Source organism: Mobula birostris, chromosome 8, assembly GCF_030028105.1.
Source record: "Mobula birostris isolate sMobBir1 chromosome 8, sMobBir1.hap1, whole genome shotgun sequence".
NCBI lineage: Eukaryota > Metazoa > Chordata > Chondrichthyes > Myliobatiformes > Myliobatidae > Mobula > Mobula birostris.
Genome location: NC_092377.1, coordinates 100,632,523 through 100,652,095, shown reverse-complemented (window position 1 = coordinate 100,652,095; position 19,573 = coordinate 100,632,523). Strand labels below are relative to the sequence as shown.

At 46.3% G+C, this 19,573-nt stretch overlaps 1 protein-coding gene across 2 annotated transcripts in view; it reads left to right on the top strand.

Annotated features, from left to right (window-relative positions):
* Positions 1-19,573, top strand: part of arfgef3 (ARFGEF family member 3) — a 158,046-nt gene that overhangs the window by 51,421 nt on the left and 87,052 nt on the right. Inside the window, exons 7-11 of one of the 2 annotated variants that reach the window (XM_072265803.1) lie at positions 1,014-1,056; positions 3,932-4,016; positions 6,778-6,882; positions 12,851-13,175; positions 14,724-14,836. In XM_072265803.1, the coding sequence (XP_072121904.1) occupies positions 1,014-1,056; positions 3,932-4,016; positions 6,778-6,882; positions 12,851-13,175; positions 14,724-14,836 (671 nt within the window). The remainder of the gene's footprint in view (positions 1-1,013; positions 1,057-3,931; positions 4,017-6,777; positions 6,883-12,850; positions 13,176-14,723; positions 14,837-19,573) is intronic. The other variant, XM_072265804.1, reaches the window with a different exon arrangement.

Below are 19,573 nucleotides of genomic sequence, written 5' to 3'. Positions count from 1 at the left end.
GTCCGAGGATGCACTGGGGCAGGCTGCAAGTGTGCCCATGATTCCGGCACCAACATAGCTTGCCTACAACTTGCTAACCCTAACCCGTACACCTTTGGAATGTGGGAGGAAACTAGAGCACGCTGAGGGAACCCACGCAGTCACAGAGAGAGCGTACTAGCTCCTTACCGACAGCGGCGGGGATTGAAGCCCAGTCACTGGCGCTGTAAACTATTGTACTGGTCAATATGCTACTGTGCTGCCCAACTAACAGTGAAACATTTAAGTGAAATATGAGGGGGAAACATCTTCACTCGGAGGGTGTGAGAATGTGGAGTGTGCAGAAGTGGTAGGTGTGGGTGCAGTAGTAACATTTAAGAGAAGTTTAGATACGTATGTTGATGGGAGAGGTATGGAGGGATATGGTCCAGGTGTAGCTAGATGGAACTAGGCAGAAGACCAGGCTGTCAGGGACTAGGTGGGCAAATTACCTGTTTCAACGCTGTAGATTTCTATGACAGCTGGGTTGAGTTGTTCTCCGATTTTGGCAATTTACTTGTCAATGTTTCGTCACCATGCAAGGCGACATCGTCAGTGCGCTTTTGATTGTGGTGTGCCCTCAGAATGCTTGACCTTTAAATGCTTTTTCCTCCCTACATCGCGATTGAGTTTCCAAAATGACATCGGTTCAGCTGATTGAAAAGTAGCCAGGAGACACACCACAATCAATGGCGCACTCACTGATAATGTCTCCTCGCGTGGCGAAGCAATGTTTGCAGGTAAATTACCAATATCGGAGCAAGACTCCACCCAACCATCAGCCTCCTGAGCTACACATCTTCCAAATTATTTTCAGCTCTCTGACAGCTTATTATAGAAATAGTTTTACAGCCAAGGATATTTGAGATGTGGGGGAGGGGACGAGCACCTCCATAATTAGTGCACAGATCAATACACTGGCTGATGGGGTGTTGTGCCCTGTGTCTATGTAAGTGATTGCTTGACTCTAAATATTTATTTGTTGTGCCTTGCAGAACGAGGGGGGACGGCCACTGCAGGAGGAATCTCACATGAAAGGTAACCTTGCGGCAAACAGGAGGAGGTGAAATACCAGAAGGGACAAGTTGTACTCGATCATAGAAGCCCACCACACAGGACATTAGCCCTGGAAGTTCTCCAGTAGATTGGCTCAATGGTACAGTTACTGGACTTGAAGTCAGAGTTCTGGACCATTGATCTAAAGTTCTGGGTTCAAGTCCCACATAGCTCCTGGGGAGCAATAAAACTAATAATATTTATTATTTAAAAGAACCAAGTTCAGAAATGGTAACCATAAATTCATGTAAAAGGCCAGAGCACCTCTGCCCCACCATAAGATCTAAAGACCGTAAAATATAGGAGCAGAATTAGGCCATTTGGCCCATCGAGTCTGCTCTGCCATTTCATCATGGCTGATTCATTTTCCCTCAGTCCCAATCTCCTGCCTTCACCCCAGATCCCTTGATGCCCTGAGTAATTAAGAATTCATTAACCTCTGCCTTAAATATATGTAAAGATCTGTCCTCCACAGCCATCTGTGGCTATGAATTCCACAGATTCACCACTCCCTGGCTAAAGAAATCACTCCTCTTCCCTGTTCTAAATGGACACCCCTCTGTTCTGAGGCTGTGTCCTCTGGTCTTAGACTCTCCCATCATAGGAAGCATCCTCTCCCCATCCACTCTATCAAGGCCTTTCACCATTTGATCGGTTTCAGTGAGGTGACCCTTGTTCTTCAGAATTCCAGTGAGTACACCTACCAACCTGGTTAACTGATCCTTGGTTACCAATTCCTTAACTGCTTTCTCGATTCGAGGCAACTAGGGATAGACAGTTGGGCGACATGGTAGTGTGGCGGTTAACACAATTGCTTAGCAACACCAGCAATCTCCAATCGGTGATCAATTCCTGACCCAGAACATCAACCGAGGGAAGTCTGCTCTAAGTAAATAAAATCTAAGAGTCTTTTATTTACAAGAATGATTATTGATGACACTGTAATGTTTGTTTTAAATGGCTGTGACATGCTTTGATTTAACAATTTGACCTGGATTGGCTTTGCAACCCGAGATGGGCCCGTAGCCAGCCCCACAGAAAGTGGAAGTGGAACATGTTCAGTATTGTCAAAAGTGGAAAAAGCCCGTGGGTTTTCTATGGGAGCTTCACTTTCCTCTTGCATTTAAAGACGTACGGTTTAGATTAGGGTTGGCGAGTTGTGGGCATGCTATGTTGGCGCAGGATGCCTGGTGTCGCCAGCATATCCTTGAACTGTGTTGGTCGTTGACACAAAACAATACATTTCACTGTGTTTTGATGTGAGAAATAATGTTTCTCTTTAAAATTGTTGCTGTTGTCACCATGAATGAATGAGGAAAATAAAGGCTGTTCTTCTTGGGCCCTTAGCTCCCAGTGGAACATAGGCCTTTGATGACCTCCTGTCTCCATCATCCAAAGTCACTGGTATGGTCGGAGTTCATCGATATTTCTGTAAGCCATTGTATCCATTGTACAGAGAACTGACCTATACAGCTTAGTCATAGTAGTAGTCACAGTCATACTTTATTGATCCCAGGGGAAATTGGTTTTCGTTACAGTTGCACCATAAATAATTAAATAGTAATATGTAAATTATGCCAGGAAATAAGTTCAGGACCAGCCTATTGGCTCAGGGTGTCTGACCCTCCAAGGGAGGAGTTGTAAAGTTTGATGGCCACAGGCAGGAATGACTTCCTATGACGCTTTGTGTTGCATCTCTGAATGTACTCCTGTGCCCAACCAGTACATTATGTAGTGGATGGGAGACATTGTCCAAGATGGCATGCAACTTGGACAGCATCCTCTTTTCAGACACCACCGTCAGAGAGTCCAGTTCCATCCCCACAACATCACTGGCCTTACGAATGAGTTTGTTGTTTCTGTTGGTGTCTGCTACCCTCACCCTGCTGCCCCAGCACACAACAGCAAACCTGATTGCACTGGCCACCACAGACCCGTAGAACATCCTCAGCATCGTCCCGCAGATGTTAAAGGACCTCAGTCTCCTCAGGACCAGGACCCTGTTGGATGGCCTTACCCATTTCCACCTCTCGTGATGGGAACATGGGGTTGGACTTTGAGAGGCAATGGCTTTTGGTGCACTGTGAATGCTTTGTTTTGGTTGAAAGTGGAGGCAAGGAAATTAGGCTACAGAGTATCACCAGTTCATCACAGGATCAAAAATGTGCAGAATGAAGCCATTAGCTTCATCCCGGTGGTCCTATAAGGAGCAGGGGGCATAACCTCACATTAGAAGGATGTCCCTATAGAACAGAGATGAGGAGGAATTTCTTCAGTCAGAGGGTGGTGAATCTGTATAGTTCATCTGTGGAGGCCAAGTCTCTGGGTATATTTAAAGTGAAGGTTGATGGGTTCTTAATTAGTGAAGGCATCAAAGGTTATGGGGAGAAGGCAGGAGAAGGGAGTAGAGAGGGATAATAAATCGCTCATGATGGAATGATGGGGCAGACTCGATGGACTGAATAGCCGAATTCTGCTCCTATATCTTAAGGTCCCATTTCTACAGCAGTTTCTGTATAACCTATTCTCTCTCCCACACCCATTAACTCCCTCTAATCCTCCTGCACCAGAGGCATCTTATGGTAATGAATTTGCTTACCAGCATGCCTTTGGGGTGTCAGAGGAAAATGAAGCTTCTGGAGGAAGCCCACGTGGTCACGGGCAGAAGGTGCAGACACCGCACAGACAGCACCTGAGGTCGGGACTGAACCCATGTTTTTTGGAGCTGCAGGTCGGCGTCGCTATCTGCTATCTTCCTTCTCCGCGTTACTGTGCGGCTATGGTGCTCTGCTGTGTTCTGCGTCCCGAAGGTGTGTGAGCAGTCGTGAACCTGATCATGTTGGGTCCTTGTTTTCAGGTGTGCCGGTCTCTACTGAGGCACTTTGTGAAGACGTGGTGTCTGTGCTTGCTGTTCTTTACGAGAAGCTGCAGAGGGTTGTGAAGTAAGTGGGCCACAATGCTGAATCGCGAGGAGAGACATTTTCTCAGGATCATGTGTCCAGCCTGGATGGGTTTTTAATCAGTCCCTCTGAGGCCTTGACTCAGCTCTGACTGTCACATACCTGAATTTATGACCAAGGGACCACAAATGCTGGAATCCAGTGTAATGTACAAACAGCTGGAAGAACCCAACAGGTCAGACAGCATCTGTGGAAGGAAATTCAGTTATGTTTTTGGTTGAGCCTTTTACATCTGGACCTGGGGTTCATGGACCCCTTGTTTAATTGGTCCATGTCATAAAAAAGGTTGGGAACTCCTCGATTGGACTGAAACTGTCAACCGTTCATTTCCCTCCATGGGGTTTCTCTGGCAATTTTGTTTGTCGCTTTAGATCTTTCTATCCAGTCCTGATGAAGGCTTTTGACCCAAAACGTAGGCTGTCAATTTCCCTCCACAGATGCTCCCTGACCTGCTGAGTTCCTCCAACATTTTGTGTGTGCATTGCCTAAGATATTAACTCTGTTTCTCTTTCCTGACCTACTCAGTTTTAATTTCAATTTTAGATATTTTGAGATGGCCCTGAGGCCTTTTACCTGGTCTGGCTCATTATAGCGTTAGACAGTACCACCTCCAAGTGGGCTGGTGCTGTGGTACAGTTCTCTAGACTCCTCATGGCTTTTGCCTGGCCCAGTACTCTGCCTGAGCAGCATCATATCTTCAGTATGCATCTAGTATACGTACAGTGCCCGTTAAAAACAGATTCTGATTGGAAGTATAGGAGGCTGCAGATGTTGGAATCTAGAACAATAAACAATCTGCCGGAGGAACTGAACGGGTTGGGCAGCATCTGTGGACAGTCGACATATTGGGCCGAGACCCGTTGTCAGGACTGTCGTGGATGGCCTAATTCTGCTCCAGTGGTTTATTTTTTGCAACACATTATGCTTCCAGTGTGATTCCAGAATCTGCAGTTTTTGAATTTTTGCTGCTCTGTAAAGCAGGCGGGTTCTACAGTGTAATGCTGCACAGGGAAAGTACTGGGCAAGGCAAAAGCCATGAGGAGTTTGGCAAGCTGTATCCAGCCCGGCTGGAAACAGTGCCGCACAATGCTATAATGAGCCAGACCAAGTTAAGTATCTCATCTTGGATTTTGGGCTATCCCAAGGATTTCCACCATCAAGGACCCCCATCATCCAAGTCATGCTCTACCACCATCAGGCAGGACTTACAGGAGCTTTAGGTCCCACACCACCAGATTCAGGAACAGTTATTGCCCTACAGCCATGAGGCTTCTGAACCAGTGCAGATAACTTTATCACTCCAACATTGAACTGACACTGTTATTTCCTTCAGGATCAATAAAGTATCTATCTTTCTATATACCTGCCTGTGGACTCCCTTTCAAGGACTCAACAACTCGTGATCACAATATTATTTATCTACTTTTTGTATTATTACTTGCCCGATTTGTCCACTTTTGCTCATTGGTTTTTTGTCAGTCTCTGTTTATGTATAGTTTTTTCATCAATTCGATTGGATTTCTTTATTTTCTGGTAAATGCTTGCAAGAAAATGGGTTTGATGGTAGTATATAGTGACACATAATACATACTTTGATATTGCAGTTAAAACTGAGCAGGTCAGGAAAGAGAAACAGTTAGTATTTCTGATCTGTAGAAACAAACTCAGTGTGTCAGATGGCATCTACAGAGGGAAATGCACAGTCAACATTTTGGGCAGAAACCCTTCATCAGGAGCTTTGACCTGAGCTCCTCCATCAACTTGGCTTTTGCAATGTTTTCTGGTTCTTGTGTGATTCCAGCATTGGCAATTTTTCAGTTCTTGCAGGCGTTCACAGTAGAACAAGAAATACAATAAAATCAATAAAAAGAACAGCTAAACAAAGACTGACAAACAACCAATAATAGGTGCTTAGCGAAGCAGTCTCCCAATCTACCTCGAGTCTCACCGACATTCAGAGCCCCAAAGACCTTCCAGGTGAGGTGACACTTTACCTGTGAGTCTGTTGGGGTCATCTATTGTACCTGGTGCTCCAGGTGAGGCCTCCTGTATATCGGTGGCCACCCATTTTAATTCCACTTCCCATTCCCATTCCAACATTCCATGGCTTCCTCTACTGCCTTGATGAGGCTACACAGGTTGGAGGAACAACACCTTATATTCCGTCTGGGTAGCCTCCAACCTGATGGCATGGACATTGATTTCTTGAACTTCTGGTAATTGCCCCCCTCAGTTCACCATTGTTTTCATTTCCTCCTCTCCTCTTATCTCCTTTACTGACCATCACCTCTCCCTTCCCTTTCTTCACTGGCCTTCTGTCCTCTCCTATCAGATTCCCCCTTCTCTAGCCCTTTTATCTCTTTCACCAGTTGACTTCCCAACTCTTTTCTTCACCCTCCCCCCCGTTTCACCTCTTACCTACCACCTTGTACTTCTTCCTCCCCTCCCCTCATCTTCTTACTCTGATTTCTCACCTTTTCTCACCTGAAACACCGACTGTTGACTCTTTTCCATTGATGCTGCCTGGCCTGCTGAGCTCCCCCAGCAGTTTGTGTGCGTAGGTCACATTTCTTCCCCATTCTGATGTTTGTTTTGAACCGCACTGAACCACTTGACCATGTCTGCATGCTTTTATGCATGGAGTTTCTCCCACGTGATTTGGTGTACCTAATAAAGCGCTACTGAGGATTTGAGGCCAGGCTTGGAGCTCATTCTTACCTCTCTCTCTCTCTCTGCTTTGCAGTGACAGTCAGCATCTGCAGCTCCTGTACCTGGAGTGTATTCTCTCCATGCTCAGCAGCTCCTCCCCTCTCATGCATTGCCATAAGGGTTTCACCGACCTGCTGTGGTGAGTATGGCCACTGGTGTATTCGTAACCTCTCTGTTTCAGTCCCTTCTGCTGTCCCTTTGCCTCCTGTTCCTGAGGGGCCTTGTGTTGGACCCTCTCCGTTATGTAACTGAGGAGGTGGTAAGTCATTTGACGGGGTTGGCATGGCAGCCTCGTGGTGAGCGCAGTTGCTTTATAGCACCAGCGATCACTGTTCAGGGTCCAGTTCCCGCCGCTGTCTCTTAGGAGTTTGTACGTTCTCCCCGTAACTGCGTGGGTTTCCTCCAGGTGCTCCAGTTTCCTCCCACATTCCAATGACATACGGGTTAGGTTTAAGAAGCTGTGCGCGTGCTACATTAGCTTCGGAGGCATTGTGACCCCAACGGGCTTCCCCCAGCGCCATCAGATTGAGTTGGTCGTTGATGCAAACAACACATTCCACTGTATGTTTCGATGTACATGTGGCAAGTAAAACTCATATTGAGACTGTAGGATATATCAGCAGAACTAAGCCATTCGGCCCATTGAGTCTGTTTTGCCTTTCATCATGGCTGATGCACTATCCCTCTCTAGCCCATTGTCCTGCTTTCTCCCCGTGACTTTTAACACCCTAATTAACCAAGAAATTATCAACCTCTGCTTTAAATATACTCAATGACTTGTCCTTCACAGCTGCCTGTGGCAGTGAATTCCATGGATTCACCACCATCTGGATAAAGAAATTCCTTCCCATCTCTGTTCTAAATGGTCATCCCTCTATCCTAAGGCGATGCCCTCTAATCCTAGACTCAGCCACTAAAGGAAATATTCTCTTCACATCAACTCTGACTAGGCCTTTCAATATTCAATAGGTTTCAAAGAAACCCCTCCCTCATTCTTCTAAACTCCAGCGAGTACAGCTTCAGCACAATCAAACACTCCTCAAATGTTAACCCTTTCATTTCTGGAGTCATTCACGTGCGCTTCCGCTGAACCCTCTTTAATGCCAGCACATCTTTGCTTAGATTGGGGGCCCAAAACTGTTTGCAATAACCCAAGTGCCTGATAAAGCCTCAACAGTACATCCTTACTCTTGTATTCTAGTCCTCTCAAAAGCAACACTAACGTGGCAGTTACCTTCCTTACCATCGACTCAACCTTTAGGGAATCCTGCACAAGAAATCCCAACTCTGTTTGCTCCTCTGACTTCTCTATTTAGAAAACAGTTCACACTTATATTCCTTCTACCAAAGTGCATTTCCCAATGTATGTTATTCCATCTGCCACTTTGTCTATTCTCCCTATCTGTCTGAGTCTTTCTGCAGACTCTCTGCCTCCTCAACACTACCTGCCCCTCCACCTACCTTTGTATCATCTGCAAACTTGGTCACAAAGCCATCAATTCCATGATCTAAATTGTTGACATATAACGTGGAAAGAAGCTGTCTCTATAATTTCCTTTTTCTGCTTCCCTCCCTTCTTAGAGAATGGAGTGACATTTCCAATTTTCCTCATGAACCATGTCAGGATCTATTGATTCTTGAAAGATCATTACTTCCACAATCTCTTCAGCCACCTCTTTCAGAACCCTGGGGTACAGTCCATCTGATCCAGGTGACTTATCTACCTTCAGACCTTTCAGCTTCCCAAGTACTCCTTAGTAATAGCAACCACACTCACCTCTGTCCCCAGACACTCTTGCATTTCTGGCGTTCTGCTAGTGTCTTCCACAATGAAGACTGATGCAAGATATTTATTAAGTTCCTCTGCCATTCCTTTGTCCTCCATTACTGTCACTCCAGTGTCATTTTCCAGTTGGCCAGGTGAAGGTACCATTAGAAAGCAATGATCGTAATATGATAGAATTCACCTTGTGGTTTGAGAAGGAGAACCTAAAATCTGATTTCTCAGTTTACAGTGGAGTAAAGGGAATTACAGAGGCATGAGAGGGGAGCTGGCCAAAGATGGTTGCAAGGGGACACTAGCAGGGATAACAGCAGAGTAACAATGGCTGGAGTTTCTGGTGGAAAGGCATGACAGTGATACATATAGATACCTCCCAAAGAGGAAGCTGTATCCTAGAGGGAGGATGAGGCAACCGTGGCTGACAAGGGAAGTCAAAGACAGCAGAAAAGCAAAAGGGAGGGGAAATAATACAGCAAAAATAGTGGGAAGTTAGAGGACTGGGAAGCTTTTGAAAATCAACAGGCAACTAAGAGAGCCATATGAGAGAAAAGATTAAATATGAAGATAAGCAGGCAATAATAAAAAGGATTCAAAAAGTTTTTTCAGATATATAGAGAGTAAAAGAGAGATGAGGGTGGGTATTGGACCATTGGAAATTGACACTGGAGAGGTAGTAATGGAGAACAAAGAAATAGCGGACAATGAAAGGTACATTTAATGTCACAGAAATGCATACAATATACATCCTGAAATTCTTTTCCTTTGCAACCATCCACGAAATCAGAGGTGTTCCCCAAAGAATGAATGACAGTTAAATGTTAGAACCCCAAAGCCCCCCAGCTCCCTCCTCCCACGTGTAAGCAGCAGCAAAGCAACAATTCCCCCCCCCACAAGCAAAAAAAATCAGCACTCTCCGCCAAGCACTCAAGCGTGCAGCAAAACATCAATAAAGAGACAGACTTGCAGTATCCCAAAGACTACTCGTTCACCCGGTAATTCGACATACCACAGGCTCTCTCTTTCTCCCTAATAAGCCCGCATTGTGGAAGACATGAGCAGAATGCCAGAAATGCGAGCATGTCAGGGGGCAGAAGTGAGTGTCGTTGCTATTATTAAGGAGAAGGTGCTTGGGAAACTGAAAAGTCTGAAGGTAGTAAGACCAGATGGACTACCCCAGGGTTCTGAAAGAGGTAGCAGATGAGATTGTGGAGGCACGGAAGTGTATTGTCATGCATTTCAGTAGAAGTAATAAAAGTATAAATTATTTTCTAACCGGGGAGGAAACTAAAACATCAGAGGTGCAAAGAGACTTGCGAGTTGTCCTGCAGATTCCTGAGAGGTTAACTTGGAGGTTGAGTTGGTGGTATGGAAGGCAAATGCAATGTTAGCATTCATTTCGAGAGGACTAGAATACAAAAGCAAGGATATAATGTTAGGCTTTATAAGGCATTGTTCAGACCGCAGCTGCAGTATTATGAAGAGTTTTGAGCCCCTTATCTTAGAAAGGATGTGCCGACATTGAAGAGGGTTCAGAGGAGGTTCATTAAAATTATTCCAGATCAAAAGGCTTATCATTTGAGGAGCATTTGGAGTATTATGAGCGGTTTTGGGCCTCATATCTAAAAGCTGTGCTGGCAATGAAGAGGTTCATGAGAATGATCTCAGCAAAGGAAGGGTTAACATGTGAAGAGCGTTTGATGGCTCTGTGCCTGGACTCACTGGAGTTTAGAAGAATGAGGGGGGATCTCATTGAAACCTATCGAATGTTGAAAGGCCTAGGTAGAGTGGATGTGGAAAGGATGTTTCCTATTGTGCTGGGGTCTATGACTAGAGGGCATGGTTTCAGAATTGAAAGACATTCATTTGAGGGACATCCTCATCCATTTAGAGATGAGGAAAATTTCTGTAGCCAGATGATGGTGAATCTGTGGAATTCTTTGCCAGATGCCTGTGCAGGCCAGTTCATTGGTTGTATTTAAGGCGGTGATTGACAGGTTCTTGTTATTCATTGTGTCAAAGGTTACAAGGAGAAGTCAGGAGAATGGGGTTGAGAGGGATAATAAATTAGCCATGATTGGAATGGTGGAGCAGGTTTGATGGACCAAATGTCCTAATTTTGCTCCCAAGTCTTGTGGTCATGGATATTATTAGATAGCTTATCTTCATATTTCATCTTTTCTCTCCTTGTGGTTTTTGATAGTTGTTTTCTGTTGGTTTTCAAAAGCTTCCCAAATGTCTAACTTTTGAATAATTAAAGCTAAAGGTAACTTTGCAAGGCATCATCGTCTATCCCAACCCTGTCCCTTCCTAGACATAGACACAGTTTCCTTCAGTGAGTAGCACTAGAAGAGGTTGTATGGCCCATTATGCCAGTGAGGATGAAACAGTACAGTACAGAACAGGCCATTCAGCCCATGATGTTGGTGCTCACCATGATGCCAATTTAAGCTGCAGATGGATGTACAGAGGACTATAGTCCAGGTGTAGGTCGATGAGACTGGGCAGAACAACAGTTCAGCATGGGTTAGATAGGCCAAAAGGCTTGTTTCTGTGCTGTAGTGCTCTATGACTATCTGCCTGCACATGGTCTATACCTTTCCATTCCCTGCCAGTCTGTCTGCCTCTTACTTACTTAATTCCATTACCCCTACTGGGCCACAGGCCACTGACTATCCTGCCAGAGCCCGCTGTCCTGGGCTTCTGTTGCTGGTGTTGTAGCTCTGGCTTTTTACTGGATCAGGGTGCTAGCCCCTTGCCCAATCCTCTTCCTTTCACAGCCGGGCTTGGGACCATCTATGGCGGCCTTAAATGCCTCCTAAACACCTCTATTGTATCAACTTTTTTCAGTACCTCCGGCAGCCTATTCAAATCACTTAACGCACTGCGTACAAGGAAACTTGTCCCATACATCTCCTTCAAAGAGGGAAACCTGCTGCCCTAACTTGCCCCGGATTGTGTGTAATTCCAGGTCCCCAGTAAATCTGGACTCGTTGGCCTCAACGATGAGATTCAGCCCAGCACAATGTCTGTCTCGGCCGGTTTCTGATGAGCGATAAATGCCAGCATGTCCCACTGGCCTGACGTTCCAGGGACAGATGAAAATCTCCTCCCAAAGTCTGTGGGTACAAGAATTCCCCCCTCAGTGTATAAGACAATAACAGGTAGAGTGGATAGTCAGCGACTTTTTCAGGGCGGAAATGGCTAATTTGAGGGGTCATAATTTTAACGTGCTGGAGGAAGTTATATGGGGGATGTCAGAGGAATGTTATCAACATGGAGTGGTGGGTGCGTGAAGCACACTGCCAGAGGTAGTGGTGGAGGCAGATATGTTGGGAATCGAAGACATTCTTAGATTGACAAATGGATGATAGAAAAATGGAGGGCTATGTGGGAGGGAAGGATTAGATTGATCTTAGAATAGGTTAAAGGGTTAGCACAACATTGTAGGCCAAATGGCCTGTACTGAGCTGTTCTGTGATGTCTCTACTCCCCCAGTCAGGATTATACCTTCTGTTTGCATGTCATGTTTCAACACTGGGTGGCTCCACGGACATCCCTGCCTCTTTATTTCTCTCTTCAGTTTAAAGAAGGTCTTTAAAACTTGTACGGTACCCAATTATTCCCTCAGATATATGGTTAATTTGCCGACATTCCTGTGGGGAAAAAATGGAGGACTATGTGAGAGGGAAGTTTTAGATTGATCTTGGACTAGGTGAAAGGGTTAGCAGAACATTGTCGGCCAAATGGCCTGTACTGTGCTGTAGTTTTCTGAGGCCCTGCCTCCACCACTCGTTTCCTCTGAACTCGTGCTTCTCCTTGACTGAGCTGGTCTTTCAAGTCTGAATGCAGCCCTGCAAAGCACTGGGGGGGCGGGGGGCAGACAAGTCCAGGTTGTTCCCTGACTGCCTCGGCGGGGGCGAGACACTTCCCAGGCACTGGGGGGGAGACAAGTCCAGGTTGTTCCCTGACTGCCCCGGCAGGGGGGAGACGCTTCCCAGGCGCTGGACAAGTCCAGGTTGTTCCCTGACTGCCCCGGCGGGGGGGGGAGACGCTTCCCAGGCGCTGGACAAGTCCAGGTTGTTCCCTGACTGCCCCGGCAGGGGGGAGACGCTTCCCAGGCACTGGGGGGGAGACAAGTCCAGGTTGTTCCCTGACTGCCCCGGCAGGGGGGAGACGCTTCCCAGGCACTGGGGGGGGGGGGGAGACAAGTCCAGGTTGTTCCCTGACTGCCCCGGCGGGGCGGGGAGACACTTCCCAGGCACTGGGGGGGGGGGGAGACAAGTCCAGGTTGTTCCCTGACTGCCCCGCTCTGTTGTCATCACAGGAGGCAGCTTTGTCCGGTGCTGATTGTCATCCTGGGAAACCCCGTCCACGACAAGACCATCTCGTCTGCCCATGGTGCCTCTTCGACAGAGAGTGAGGCCACGTTCTCTGGTGTGTCCGACCACGGCCGAGGCTCTGGCTGCTCGTCCCTGGCACCAGCTCTCAGCGGGCCAGTGGCGCGCACTATATACTACATCGCGGTGGAGCTGGTGCGGCTGGTCGGCTGCCTGGAGTCACTGAGGCCGGTGCTGCAGTCCCTATACCATCGGCTGCTGCTCTACCCACCCCCTCAGCACCGGGTGGAGGCCATCAAGATTATGAAGGAGGTAACGAGGTATCGGGAAGGTGGAGGGGGTGGTGGGATGCCAGGGTATTATGCAATGAATGCACTCTCCCTATATCCATTCATTTCCCTTATTGGAATTGGTTTATGATTGTCACATGTACTGAGATACAGTGAAAAGCTTGTCCTGTGTGCTTTTCATACAGACCAGATCTTTACACAGTGCAGTGAGGTAGAACAAGGGAAAACGAGAAAGAATGCAGGATAAAGTGTAATAGTCACAGAGAGAGTGCAGTGCAGGTAGACAATAAGGTGCAGATTCATAATGAGGTAGATTGTGAGATCAAGAGTCCATCTTATCATCCAAGAGACCCATTCAATAGTCGGATAACGATGGGATCGAGGCTCTCCTTGAGCCTGGTGGTATGTGCTTTCAGACTTTTAAATCTTCTGCTTGAAGGGAGAGGAGAGGAGAGAAGAGAGAATGCCTGGGGAGGGAGGGGTCTTTGATTTTGCTGGCTACTTTACCGAGGCAGTGAGAAGTACAGACAGAGTCCGTGGAGGGGAGGTTGGTTTCAGTGACGTGCTGAGCTGCAGCTTCTCCCAGTCAGGGGCAGAGCGGTTGCCCCGCTGAGTTGTGAAGCATCCGGAGAGGATGCTTTCTATGGTGCACTGATACAAACTGGTGAGGGCCGACGGGGACGAGTTGAATCTCGTGAGCCTCGCGAGGTTTGTACCACTGCTGCGACTACAAGCTTCATAACGTATGCTGCTGACGTTAAACCTGGTTCCCCACCAGAGGCATTCTTGACCACGGTGTCTATGCGACGAAACCAGAATAGGCCATTGTGATCTTCCCTTCCGAAAATGCGAAGCTCTTTACTTTCCCACCCTCAACGCTAATGAAGTAGACTGGAGCATAGACAGCACACCCCCTTCCTGAAACCAATGAGCAGCTCTGAGGTAGAGTTAGAGCAAAATCCAGCCAGGCAGTCGTCAGTGTACAGGGAGTGGAGGAGGGGGGCTGAGTGACTGTGTTCAGAGAGTAGAGGAGGAGGCTGAGGGTCTGAGTGTACAGGGAGTAGAGTGAGGGTCTGAGTGTACAGGGAGTAGAGGAGGAGGCTGAGGGTCTGAGTGTACAGGGAGTAGAGTGAGGGTCTGAGTGTACAGGGAGTAGAGGAGAGGGCTGAGGGTCTGAGTGTACAGGGAGCAGAGGAAGGGTCTGAGTGTACAGGGGATAGAGTCGGGGTCTGAGGACGTTTCCTTGCAGAGCACCAGTGTTAAGGATGTCCGTGGCAGGGGTGTTGCTGTTGATCAGAAATTCAAGGATTCTGTTGCAGAGGGAGGCATTGGGTCCTAGGATGCAGAGATTGGCGATGAGTTTGCTTGGACTGCAGAGAATCTGAGATATTTCTTGAGCATGTTGCCTGCAGAAACCCCATGAACAGTGCTGGTAATGTCCGTGTGTCTTCTCTGTCCTGAATTGGGAGCTGCGCCCAGGGCTTTTCCATCCCAAAAAGACTGTGTGACCAACAGGGGATGGTGCAGTGCCTCTGACTACACTAACGCCTCTCTGAATCTACCCGCACAGATCTTCGGTAGCCCCCAGCGCCTGTATGATCTCGCTGGTCCCACTACGTACGAAGGGGAAACTAGGAGGCGATCCAGTCAGAGGAGGAAATCGCACTTGGATCTTCACAAGATGTGAGTCACCTGCTGAAATCTCCTTCCAGTCTTGTCTCTGAATTCCATCGTAGTATCCACCTTCCTATACTTTGCTGAACAAAGGTGTATCTGTTTGGATCTTGAAATTTTCATTTGCTTCCTTCTTCATCTCCTCACCTCTCCCCATTGCTTTTGCTTCCCCCAGTCTTTCAAAAATATATCTGTGTGCTCCTTAGAAACTCCCAGTGATCCAGTCTCCACAACCCTCCAGAGGAGACAATTCCATGGAAAAGACCATAAGACATAGGAGTAGAATTAGGCCATTCAGCCCATTGAATCTGTTCCATCATGGCTGATTTATTTTCCCTCTCGATCTCATACTTCTGCCTTTTGTCCTTAACCTTTGAGGCTCTTACTAATTAAGTACCTGTCAGCCTCTGCTTTAAATATACTTAATGGCTGGGTCTCCACAACTGTCTGTGACAATGAATGCCACAGATTCACCACCCTTTGGCTAAAGAAATTCCTCCTATCTGTGTTCTGAAGGAACGTTCTTCTATTCTGAGGCTGTCCCCTTTAGTCCTCTATTTGCCCCACTATTGAAAACATCAGCTCCACACCCACTTCATCGAGGCCTTTCAATATTTGATAGGTTTCAATGAGGAGAGCCCACCCCCACCCTCCCAGTTTTCTAATTTCAAGTGGGTCCAGGCCCAGAGCCATCAAACATTCCTCATTCATTAACCTTTTCATTCACGGGATCATTCTCATAAACTTCATCTGGACCCTCTCCAATTCTTTTCTTGGATATGGGGCCCAGAATTACTCATAATACAGCAAATGTGGTCTGTCCAAAGCCTCATAAATTCTCGGCAGGAATTCACTGCTCTGCAAGCAGAAGTTTGTACACAACCCAGATTTAAGTGACTGCCCCCAATCTTGTAACCATGCCCTCTTGTTCGAGAATCATTACTGGTGAAAACAGGTTGACCTAGTCATAAGTGTTACGCAGCACAGAAACAGGCCTTTGAATCTTGTGTGTACCTGAACTAGTCTATTGTGCCTACATATCCCGCTAAACCTTTCCTATCCATGTACCCATCTTTTAAACATTGCAATCTACCTTCTTCTACCACTTCCTCTGTCATTTCATTCCATGTAGTCACCATGTTCTATGTGGGAAATTTGCCTCTCAGCTTCCTACTCAATCTTTCCCTTCCCACCCTAAACCTATGCCTTTGAGGTTTAGTCTCGCCTGCACAAGGAAAACAAGGTTAGTTTTTTTGTTATAGAGTCATAGATCGCCACAACATAGGCCCTTCACCCCATCTAGTCTGTGCTGAACTATAATTCTGCATAGTCCCGTCAAACTGTACCTGGACCATAGTAATCCATATTCTTCCCATCAAAATTTCTCTTAAATGCTTGAATTGAACTTGTGTGCACCACTTCCACTGGCAGCATGTGGTACTTAATCTTGGCCACAAGGTGTTAGTGGCTTTATTAACCTGGACTCAACCCTGGCTCATCGGTACAGAACCAAACTATTTAGAAAATGCTGACACCTGTGAAGACATGTATGTCATCGAATATAAGACTTGGGATGTTGTGTTGAAGGTGTACAAGATGTTGGTGAGGCCTAATTTGTGAACATTTCTGCTACCTACCAACGAGAAAGACATCCTTCAATAAGTTTGAAGGAGCACAGAGCAAATTTACGAGGATGTTGCCGGGACTTAGGGACCTGAGTTATAGGGAAGGGTTGAATAGGTTAGCACTTTGCAGGTCAGGCAGCATCAATGGAAGTAAGTATATAGTCAACGTTCTGGCTCGAGATCCTTAAATCAGGATTTTGTGTGTGTTGTTCTGGATTTTCACCATCTACAAAATCTCTTCTGTTTAGGTTAGGACTTTATCCCTTGGTGCGCTGGGGAACGAGGGAAGATCTTATAGAGGTATATGGAATTATGAAGAGTATTGATAGGGTGGATGCATGCAGGCTTTTCCCCTGAGGTTGGATGGATGAGACAAGAACTAGAGATCATACAGAACTCTGCAAGAGTCTTAGGCGTGTGTAGAAAATAATTCTTTAAAACAAAGATGCTTTCAAAAATAATGAAATGAAAAGTTTCTAAATATTAAAAAAACTATAAAGAGCAGTAAAGAGTAAAAAACTAAATCAAATCTATATTTGGTGTGACCACCCTTCACCTTTAAAACTACATCAATTCTCTTAGGTATACTGTCGTGCAGTTTTATAAGAAAATCAACTGGTAGGTTGTTCCATACTTCTTGGAGAGCTTGCCGCAGTTCTTCTGCAGACTTTGGATTTCTCGCTTTCTCTATCTTTCCAGGTAATCCCAGATAGGCTCAATGATGATAAGATCTGGGCTGTGTGGAGGACATACCATCTAAAACCACATTAAGATTTTTGCACTGTACTGTAGGTTTAGGGTGGAAAGTGAAATATTCAAGGGAAATCTGAGGAGAAACTCGGAGGGTGGTGAGATTGTGGAATGAGCTGCCACTGGAAGTGGTAGATATGGGTTCAATTGTGCCATTTAAATGACGTTTAGATAGGTACATGGATGGGATGAGCATGGCGGGCCATGGTCTAGATGCAGGTAGACGGGTCTAGGCAGAAGACAGAGATGGCATTCATCAGCACTTGGTCTGTAGCTTTCAATTCTTTTACGATTCAAGAGTTTGTCCAGATACTATGCGGATGTTGTGAGACTCTGCCCCCACCACCTCCTCACACAGTGTGTTTCATACTCCGACTAAAGTTTTGAAGTACCTTTATTATCAAAGAGTGTACACAGTATAAAACCTTGAGATTCATCTTTCCACAGACAGCCATAAAACAAAGAAACACCATCGAACCCATTCAAAGAAAACATCAAACACTTGACACACAAAGAAAAAGAACAAACCGCACAAACAGCAAAAAGCAAGTGAGAAACACAGAATATAAAACATCAAACCACAGAGTGATTGAAACAGTCTGGGAATGTTCAGTCTAGTTCAGTTCTGTTCAATTTAGCACTGCGTCGTTCATTGACTCCAGGCCACAGAACCACTCCGTCCCGATCAAAATCTCACAAAATAGCAATAAAAAAAGAAGCAACCGGAAACCAGAAACACATCATAACATGAACTACAAAGTCCAATCCACAAACCGTGTCTATTAAACCTTGCCCAAGTCCATTGAGGGAGAGGGGGAGGGGGAGAGGGAGAGAGAGAGAGGGGGGGAGGGACCGGTCAAACACAGGCACCTTCCTCCAGCAGCATTGAGTGAGCAGGGGAGAGAGAGAGAGCAGTAAAAACCCAGGCACCTTCCTCTGGCGGCAGTGAGTGAGGAGGGGGGGTGGGAGAGAGAGAGAGAGTGGATTGCAGTGATCATAGTCTAGAAACAGTGTAATTACAGGCTGTGGATTGGAGTGATCGTAGTCTAGAAACAGTGTAATTACAGGCTGTGGATTGGAGTGATCGTAGTCTAGAAACAGTGTAATTACAGGCTGTGGATTGGAGTGATCGTAGTCTGGAAGCAGTGTAATTACAGGCTGTGGATTGGAGTGATCGTAGTCTAGAAACAGTGTAATTACAGGCTGTGGATTGGAGTGATCGTAGTCTAGAAACAGTGTAATTACAGGCTGTGGATTGGAGTGATCGTAGTCTAGAAACAGTGTAATTACAGGCTGTGGATTGGAGTGATCGTAGTCTAGAAACAGTGTAATTACAGGCAGTGGATTGCAGTGATCATAGTCTAGAAACAGTGTAATTACAGGCTGTGGATTGGAGTGATCGTAGTCTTGAAACAGTGTAATTACAGGCAATGGATTGGAGTGATCGTAGTCTGGAAACAGTGTAATTACAGGCTGTGGATTGGAGTGATCGTAGTCTGGAAACAGTGTAATTACAGGCTGTGGATTGGAGTGATCGTAGTCTAGAAACAGTGTAATTACAGGCTGTGGATTGGAGTGATCGTAGTCTAGAAACAGTGTAATTACAGGCTGTGGATTGGAGTGATCGTAGTCTAGAAACAGTGTAATTACAGGCAGTGGATTGGAGTGATCGTAGTCTAGAAACAGTGTAATTACAGGCTGTGGATTGGAGTGATCGTAGTCTAGAAACAGTGTAATTACAGGCTGTGGATTGGAGTGATCATAGTCTGGAAACAGGCTGTAGATTGGTATGCTTGTGGTTTAGAAACAATGTAATTTCAGGCTGTGGATTGGAGTGGTCTTAGTCTAGAAAATGAGTAATTAATGGAATAGTTTGTGGTTTTGTATGCTGTGCCCAGCTGTGCCTCCCCAGTGCCACCTTTACCACTTTGGTAGAATAGGCCAAACGTGGGCAAACTGGACCACTAGCTTGGATAAGAAAGTTGTCTGGCATGGACGAGTTGTGCCAAACAGCCTGTTTTCGTGCTGTGTGACTCTACAACTCCGAGACAAGGACTTGCCCCAGATTCTGGTTGACCCTTTGAGTACCTGAGTCGTGGCAATTTGATTTGTTTGCTAGCCTGGCCCCTAAACACATTAGCTCCTTTGTCAGTGCACAGCCTGGTACAACAGCTCTGACACAAGAGGCTGCAGAGAGTAGTGGGTGCAGTGCAACCCATCACAGGCACTGTCCTCCCCACCCTTAACTGCATCTACAGGAGACACTGCCTCAAGAAGGCAGCGTCTGTCATCGAGAACCCCACCATCCACTTTAGATGCCATCATCAGCGAGGAGAGACAGATGATTAAAGTCCCACATGGCCTGTTTCAA